Source organism: Lepisosteus oculatus, chromosome 15, assembly GCF_040954835.1.
Source record: "Lepisosteus oculatus isolate fLepOcu1 chromosome 15, fLepOcu1.hap2, whole genome shotgun sequence".
Taxonomy (NCBI): Eukaryota; Metazoa; Chordata; class Actinopteri; order Semionotiformes; family Lepisosteidae; genus Lepisosteus; species Lepisosteus oculatus.
Window position 1 is genome coordinate 652,390 of NC_090710.1, and position 9,518 is coordinate 661,907.

At 38.6% G+C, this 9,518-nt stretch overlaps 1 protein-coding gene across 3 annotated transcripts in view; it reads right to left on the reverse strand.

The window, feature by feature from the left end:
• The window catches only part of trappc10 (trafficking protein particle complex subunit 10), an 84,185-nt gene extending 77,420 nt beyond the window's left edge, over positions 1–6,765 (reverse strand). For 2 of the 3 annotated variants that reach the window (XM_015363585.2, XM_069179144.1), the window contains exons 1-2: positions 6,578–6,765; positions 846–927 (exon numbers count right to left, since the gene is read on the reverse strand). In XM_015363585.2, coding sequence (XP_015219071.1) covers positions 846–927; positions 6,578–6,638 — 143 coding nt within the window. In that variant the 5' untranslated portion in view covers positions 6,639–6,765. The remainder of the gene's footprint in view (positions 1–845; positions 928–6,577) is intronic. The other variant, XM_006638957.3, reaches the window with a different exon arrangement.
• Positions 6,766–9,518: the final 2,753 nt, after the last annotated feature.

The following is a 9,518-nucleotide window of genomic DNA, read 5'->3' on the forward strand; positions in this document are numbered from 1 at the left end:
GAGGAATATAAACAAACATACATACAACCAGGGGTGGGCTTGGCATAAAAAGAGTCAAGGGCATGCAGAAAAGAACCTTATCCCCACTGTGAAGTGGTGGATCTGTAATGTTGTGGGGCTGTTTTTCTTCCAAAAGCTTTGGGGATCTTGTCAGGATATGGCATCATGGACTCCATCAAATACCAGGAGTTTTTAGATCAAAATCTGTCTGCCTCTGCCAAGAGGATAAGACTGGGAGGCATACCTCCAAATCCACACAAAAATGGTTCACTGACCACAAAATCAAGCTTTTGCAGTGGCCATCCCAGTCCCCTGACCTAAACCCTACTGAAAACCTGTGGATTGAGCTGAAGAGGACCAAGGACTCCGAAGGATCTGGAGAGATTTTGTATGGAGGTATGGTCTCAGATCCCTTTATATGTGTTCTCCCACCTCATCCAACATTATAAGAGAAGACTCAGTGCTGTTATCTTCGCAAAGGGAGGGTGCACAAAGTACTAAATGCAGGGGATGCCAATAATTGTGACTTTTTTGGAGAAAAATGTTTTTTTTTAACTAATTTTACCTATTTCAGTGTAAAATCAAGCTGATAAACCACAAAGACATTCTGTCATAGCCTTTTTTGCTCATCTTTACCAAGTGTGCCAAAAATTCTGGAGGGCACTGTAAATACAAAGGTTGCAGAGGTGGTAAAATATTTTTTTTTTATTGAATCCTACAGAACACACAAAAATTTAGCTAATAATGCATGAATGTTCTTAAATCCACCTAAATGCAACAAAATACATGAGCCAGACCATCTTGCACATAAACAATGTGCTATACATAAAAATGAAAAAAGGCACCTTCTCCATTCCATAGGCTCCCTGGGTAGTTGCTGTGCAAGGCAGTGGTACAGTGATGTGAACAGACTCTGATCCCCAGAACCTGAAAGAGAAGAACACATATTTTGGTCCTCTTCGTTAATTCTGGTCTCTGGTGACAGTGCTTTTTGGTGCAGTAACTTGCTGGCAACAGCAAAGTGCAAAGGGTCTTAGTCTTCCCAGTGGAATCCTAAAGGCATATTCAGTACTGACAAACCATGACTACTGTGTTAACATGAAGAGCTGATGCTGATGGTGATTTTCATTATGATAAGAAGTAAAAACAAAAAGGCAAACGATGTTAGGATGTATAGTGAAAAGTGTCTAATTTAAATCTAGAACTCTTCTAGAATATCTTATAAATTTCTAGTTACAATGCCATAAAACACTAATGCTGCTCTGGAATTAGTCCAGGCAAGAGCCACCAGATATATTCATAATCTTAAAAGAACATCCTACAATAACAAGCAAAAAAAACTCAAACATTTATGATGATTTCTTAATCGTCAAAAGTATTGACAACATTAAAGTTACAGACTTCTTCAGAATCAACAGTGAAATTCAAGCCAGATGACACAAATGGAAACTATGTGGATGTACTTTTAAAACTGAGAACAAGAGTCATTTATTTTACAAACAGGTTGTAGGGGAATTGAACAAGCAACACAGCCATGTTATTGACATTATTACATTGTCCTCTTTCACAAAACAGCTAGCCAAGATGTTCAGATCAATAACTAAACTCTAACTTTTTTATATTCTTAAAGATCAGAGCATTCACAATGGATAGTTCTTCTTATGAAGATAAGTGCTTTGAAAATCATTAGCATAGTTCTAATATCATAGTTAACACATCTAATACATCTAATTAAGGTGCTACCCTAACCACAAGACATGCCTAAATGTCTAGGAATACATGAAGATAAGATGCAACTTATCTTAAATTATGCCATACATAGGGACCACTGTCTAAAGTAAAGACTGGAGCTTGAGGAAGTGCGAGTGAGGACAATAGTGCCCATAATTTGTACATACAAATGCAGCCTTTCAAAATGTACGTCAAAACCCACTGTCAAGATAAGCAAGGTGCATGCAACAGATCCTCCTTGATGGTAACAAAGTTCTACTAGGGATCTGACAGATTCTCTAATTTTCTTGTGCTAAAGTGAGGAATGTGTCCCTGGGACTGTTGCAACGCCACAGCTTTTCCATAGCCCCGATTCCTCCACTCTTCTATAGTGCCATATTCCGCATTATGATTTGGTATTCATACTGCCCCCCCAAAAATCAATAGGTGCTCTTTTGGTGCCAATGTTGGTGAAATGGTAGCTTCATTTACTGTGCTATACTACTTCTTTAGATTAACTTATTATACAATATTAAATCATGTAACTAAAGGAAAATTTTGGTAAGTGAAAAAATGAAGTATAATAAGGTTACAGAACATCATTAAAATATTATCATACTTTAATATTTATATGAAAATATATGTATATAGTTGGCAGTGTTGGTTAAAAATTAAAAATAACATTTTCTGCATCAAATTACCACCGAAAAGTGATTTTTCCCCCAATTTTAAGTCTTTAGCAGACTAAAAAAGTTTCAGCTTAATAACTATACTTTGCACAATCCATTTTCCTTCAGTCCCAACAAGCTTTCCTGTCCCTTCTGAAAGAAACACCCACATGACATGATACCGTATGTTACTACCAGGCTTAACTGTAGAAATAGTGTTGACTGGGTGATACACTGTAACTTTGGTCTAATGCCAACACTTTTCAATAACAAAAAAAAATCAAATTTTGTATGATCTGAATACAAATCCTTTTGATTTTTGTCTGCATCACCACTTAAATGCTATACTGGAAACTATATGTGGTATTGGAGTTGCACTCTGTCGTACAGATCAGCTTTGTGGAGTAACCTCGATATGTTACTTACTATTTCTCAGCTCAGGCACTGAACTCTATAGCTCTTTCAAAGCTGCCATTGGCCTAACACTGACATCCCTCAAGTTCCTTGCCAAGCTTCTCAGTGTGGAGGGATGACCAGATCTTAGCAGTTTGTATATGGCACTGTGTACCTTCCATTTCTTGATGACTGAGTAGACTGTACTGTTAGTTAAAAAACTGTGCATATACCTTTCTACTGATCTGGGCTTTCCAATTATTTTTCCATGAAGGGGTAGGTATGTTTATTGTGAATTACATAAAGCAGCTAAATTTTTGATGCATATAAAAGGACAGGACACATTTCCATAACGAACCATAAAACTGAAACAAAACTTCTTTCTGAGCCCATACTGTAATGTTGGAAACCCCTTTCAAGGTTTCTGTTCTGCAGGACAGACCCAGCGCATGTTGATGTCCTTATTGAGCTCAATAACACTGTATCCAGCTCCTCTGATGATACAGTTCTATAAAAACCATGCAACATTAGTGACCCCTTTCCACATTACCTGCATATTGAAGACATGCTAAAGGACCAATCATCTTAGCTTTAAGAAATGTGTAATAAAATGCCTTATCATGGTTAGTGCACAAGAGGTTACATCACATATGTAATCTTTGGTAAGGACACTTTTGATCATATTAGAACTAACTGTGAATAATACCCTTAGAATATGTTAATACTGTCCTAAATTTTTGTTAAGTTTCAGAAAAGTAAAAAAATTAATCTATGAATTAAACGATGTCAATGAATATGCAATGCTTGTTTTTTTGTCATAATTGTGAGAAAAAAAAAACTAAGCACACATCCTTTGACAATATGTGAGCAGTTTTCATAATAACACACTTAATTCTACTATGGATAAAAACATCTGTTTTTTAAAAAGTGACCAATGTTCAAATGCAAATGAAAAGCAAATATGCACAATTAAAGGTTCACCATATGTGGTGTCTGTGCTTATACAAACTCCAACAGGGTACAAGTTTGCTTTACCTCTTCGACAGCAAAACATGGCATTATTGATGGAATGTTAAAACCAGAAAAGGACAGGGACAGAATAAAGGTTAAAACAATATGGAACGGCTGCAAACTTCTCACACATAACCTCACATTCAGGCATGATAACAATGTGAAGAAAACTGTCCAACTGAATTGTCATGGTCATACCTGAAGGGCTGCTGCCAAAACCACCAATTTAAAAGGACAGAATATTGCTTACATCACAGAATCAGGAGGTGCTGTGAAATACATTAACATGCTGTAAAAGAAACTAAACACATGCCGAGTGAGATTTATTTGACCACTTCACAAAAAATTAAAAGCATTACGTATCACCTTATCCATATTAAATATGGTGGTGCGGTGGCTCTGTGGCTAAGGATCTGTGCCTGTGGCTGGAAGGTTGCCAGTTCGTATCCCACAAAGAGGTATCCTCCTACGTGGGACCCTGAGCAAGGCCCTTAACCCCAGTTGCTCCAGGGATGCCATATAAATGGCTGACCCTGCGCTCTTTATTTACCTTCATCCAATGAAGAGCTTTAATCACAATGTAACAAAACTCCACACTTTTATAAGTTAAAGAAGTTTAATGTTAGAAATAAATGCAAAAAAATATATACAAAGATTACATTAGCATTCAGCACACTGAGTCAATACTCGGTGGAAGCACCTTTTTTGGATACTGATATTCAGTTTCAGCATTCAAGATTTGAGTAAAAAGTCATTATTTAAAAAATCATTTGCACTTTCAAAGGAAAAAAGGAAGTGAGGTGAGTTGGATTGGGTCTGAGACACACTGATAAAAGAAATCGTCTGTTTTACCTTGGTTAATGGTAAATCATTAAGAGTTATCAGCAATCTGGGAACAGATTAATTTTAAGTATTTGAACCTTGTTAAGAGAGCTTGCCATTCTGTTGTTTTAGGAAAAAGAGAAAGATGGGCTATCAAACAGTTTGTAATACTGGATTTTGATAGACTTGCTAGTAGAGAAGGATTTTAAGATCTCTTTTAGAGACCTTAGTCGAAATAATCCTGTCAGAAATTATTAGGCAGGCGAAGAGCATACACTGAGAAGGCACAGCCACCCATAAATACATAATCTGGTTCTGGGGACATGAAGCAGATTAAATTGACTTTAAAGACCAGATTGAAGTTTGAAAACAAAGGTCAGTGAGTTGCCTTAAAAAGCGAGAGCCTTAAAAAACAGTATCAATACTTTCAAAATTCAGTCTCTGATGGACAGGGAGCTAATGGAGCTTTGCTAGAATAAAGGTGATATGGTCTGAATTCCTTGCTCCGGTGAGTACTGTGGCAGCACTGTTCTGGAGAAGTTTTAATTTAATTGACACTTTTCATATGATCGGAAATATTGAAAGAAGCATCAGACCCAAATTGCTCACCACTCAAGATGGGGGATGACATTTTAATCGATGATGGGACTGCAGTAACTAGTTGTAGTGATCTGATTAGGTGTTCCAATCAGCATGGCAGCTCCTTTGGCATTAATAAGTATGAGCAAAATGTGCCTTATCCATATCCTGATATCCTCCAGACAGTTGTCTAAATTTTCAAAGGTGGTGGATACATCAGGTTTGGCATGAATATATACAGCTGTGTGTCATCTACTTAGCTGTGAAAGTTAATGCCCCAATACTGCATGACCTGACCGAGAGGGAGCATGTAAATGAGGAACCAGATAATATGCAGTCTCTCCTCAGCTTATAATGTGGTTTTTATTGTACTAATTTCTATCTACACAGCTCTTTACACGTGATCAATTAAGACATAGATGTGTGGGGATGACACTAAACATAGTAAACATTGCCATAAACACTGGGTACATTTTACTTAACACACGTGTTTAGCTAACAGAATGTGATGGATCTGAAACTTACAAAATGGTCAATAACATTTTAAGAACTGAAAGAAAATTTTATATTAGGCCTCAGCCAAAAAAATTAAACCATTTACCCCACACATCTTCATGAAAATTATGGGAGCTGCAAAAACCATACTACAGGAGTATACAGTATGTAAGATATTACATACCACAGCTAAGAACTGTGTTAGTGTGCTCTAAATCATATTGAATCTCATTTTCAAAAGACTTTGTTTCTTGAGATGTTTTTTTTTTCTACAAATACACAGAGGGCCAGGCGAAATAGCACTCTCCATACAAGCTTTTCGGCGTTTTCTGAAAAAAGCTCTGTTCAGCAAGTTTCGTAATGTTGCTGAACAAGTTTCATACTGATGGACTCAGCCGCTTAATACTAACTTTATGATACAATTATATAGGGGCCTTTACATACGATATTGTTACACCACAGAAATCGTTGCTCAGAATCTGTAGTTCTCTGTATCTCGTGTAATTATAGTTACACTACAAGAAAACTGCAAAATTCCGCTACATTGTGAATTATGTGACAATATGACACAAAAAAGCTATTTACATTTAATAAAGGGGACCAGAGCAGTATGAGGCCTGGTCGTTCTGGCACTGGGACTTGGACGAGCTGCGCTTCCTCGCCAGGTATAGAGTAACGTAGATATGAACAGCTCCTACATTTTGCACCATTAATTCACAAATCAGATACAGTATTTCGCGATTTCTTTGAATAATACAGAAAAATAAACAATGTTCAAGCGTGTTAGAGATCCAGCACTATTGCTGGAAGGCCCTTTAACCCTCGAATAGCCGCATTCCTTTAGTGACAGTTTTTAGCGTCTGCCTCACAAATAGTGTCAGAATGATATAAAAACTTACATGTTACTATCGGCTTATTTTCCATTGTGTAGATTATTGGCTTCTCCTCATGGGACTCCATGGACTCCGATTGTCAAAAATCGCCCCCCATATAAACGTCAATGAAATCAGTGTTGTTGTTAAGAAGCTGCTGTATCGCAATAACACTTCCTCTCTCCATCCATCCCCGCTACTTCCTGTATCTCCCTGAGCCATGACGACTTCCGGTGGATGCGTGGCTTAAAGGATATGCTGAGCAAAGTTGCTGAACAGTTATTTTTTTTAGCCGAGAAAAAAGATGAGTAGTAACTAGTTGTGTAACTCGGTAGTCTTACACATTTATTGCACTCATGGTCTGCGGCGCATCGGTTGAACGCTAAGCAAATAAACGATTGAGAATAAAAAAATATTTTGAAACATTTTCATTTATGATGTACTCTATCAAATAAATACTGACGTTATTGTCATTATTTATTATATTTTGAAGGCTTTACTGATCTAAGTAAGGCCTGACTAAAATTAAAAGTATTAACAAGTGGGCAAAGTATTATACAGTGAAATTGAATTACAAAAGCAGAACAACCCTGGATTTCAGACATGATTGAACAGAAAAGATTCTCTATTATTACTAAATAAATTATGGCTAAAGCCCTGTAGATTTTACAGATTATTTTCTGTTGGTTTCTGTCGATTAAGAGCTAACAAAAGTCAAAAAGACGGGAGGGCCAGAGTGTGGAGGAGGAGCTGTTGTGTTTCTTTTTTCCATCAGTATATACAGTATAGAGCAAGTGGGCTCCAGCATGTCTCCAGACTGGTTAATTCCCAAAAATCACAGGTCAAAGGTCACTGTCCATCACCCAAAGGGAGATCCACCAATCGTGGATCTGTAGAGAGGGTACCAGAACCAAACCTGATAGCATCTTGGCAAATCATTTACTGGTGATGTCACCAATATAAACTGGAACACAAGACTCTTGAGTTAACCACTGGCTCTCTCAATATCTCTCTTAACTGCCAAATCTGACTTTTATGACCACATGACTGCAACCAGTCCAAGTCAGAACGTAAGCTTTTCTCCTAGATTCCAGGCTGAGAGAGTGAGACAGTAAAGTACAGAATTCTACCCAATATATTCTCAGGCAGAAGAAATCTTGTGTTCATGAACCCACAGTTATTTTACCTGATCAATGAAATTAGCAAAGACTTGGACACTTTCTTTTTGTGAATTTCCAGAATATTCTGACCAAAGCTATAGCAGGGAGTTCCCCTTTTGTTTGCCTTGTAAACCTTAAGAAGACAAACTGTGCACAGAACATTTTAAAGACCAAAGTCAGCTGGGTACAGCTTTGGCAGAGCTGCCTGAGGCCAAAATAAGCTGTTAAGTAAACCAAGGCAAAAGCTTTCTCTCTTATATGTCGGGACCCAGCACTGAGAAGCTGCTACGGAAACGAAGTTAAATCTAATCAAGTACTCTGGTAATTTCCAATTGTTACAGAAGCCAGCATCAGTACTGGAGCAAAACCTAAGATATTGAGCAAATTTGGACAACAAAATTCACATGGAAGCTCATCTTGAGTGATGAGAAGAAATGGGATAGGGGCATTATAGCATTTTCTATAAAATAGGAATCTGCATTTATTGAGAATGGATTTGATGGATGGCATCAAACAATAGAAACGTTTTAAAACTATTAATTCAACTGTCACAGTGAAGCTTCTAACAAAATTCCCGGTTCCAGTCGAGAGGGAACGCTGGTGCTTTTGGCTGCCGCTCCTCTCCAGTTTTTCATTTTTTATCTACTTATTTTATTTATCACCAGCAGCCATATCACCCTGAAACTTGCAACTGGCAACCCACTGAAGCTAAGCAGGTGTGAGCCTGGTCAGTAGCTGGAAGGGAGACCTCCTGGGAAAAACTAAGGTTGCTGCTGGATGTGGTGTTAGTGGGGCCAGCAGGGGGCGCTCACCTTGCGGTCCATGTAGGTACTAATGCCCCATAATAGTGACAGGGACACTATACTGTAAACCGGCGCCGTCCTTCGGATGAGATGTAAAACCAAGGTCCTGACTCTATGTGGTCATTAAAAATCCCAGGGCGTTTCTCGAAAAGAGTAGGGGTGTAACCCCGGAGTCGTGGCCAAATTTCCCATTGGCCCTTACGAATCATGGCCTCCTAATAATCCTCCTCTATGAATTGGCTTCATTACTCTGCTCTCCTCCCCACTGATAACTGATGTGTGGTGAGTGTTCTGGCGCACTATGGCTGCCGTTGCATCGTCCAGGTGGATGCTGCACATTGGTAGTGGTGGAGGGGATCCCCATTACCTGTAAAGTGCTTTGAGTGGAGTGTCCAGAAAAGCACTATATCAGTGTAAGCAATTATTTTTATTAATATTATAATTATTATGTTCTTTTTTCCTTTTTCTTTTCGGCAACACCGATTTCACGTTATCCGCGTTATATGTTACAAATTCACAAATGCGACTTCCACTTGCATTATGAACTGAAGACCTTCACCACTTGCTACCGCCTTACTCTGGATTTCCTTCCTGTCTTGATTCATCGATCATGTCTCTGAGGTACACTGCACTGCAACTTCTTCAACTGAAACAAAGCTACTTCCTGGTGAAAGACACAAAAATTTCTGTTTTACTGGGATTTTACGACCGAGTCGCTACCCGCAGCAGCACAGGACGCAGTTTCTTTAATTTGTCTGCCAGCGGAGTCTCTATCCCTGCCTTTCGGCACACGACTGTAAGTCCATCCCGTACCGGCGCCAACCTAAAAAATCTCCTCTTACTACCGCACCTGGAGCACACTCCGCTTCCCCTGAATCCCCGAGACTGGCCGGATCAGCGCTACTCAATAACCGTTCAATAAACAAGGCTCTTCTTTTATGTGAATTAATTAAAGAAACAAAACTGGACCTTCTGTGCTTAACCGAAACCTGGCACAAACAAAAC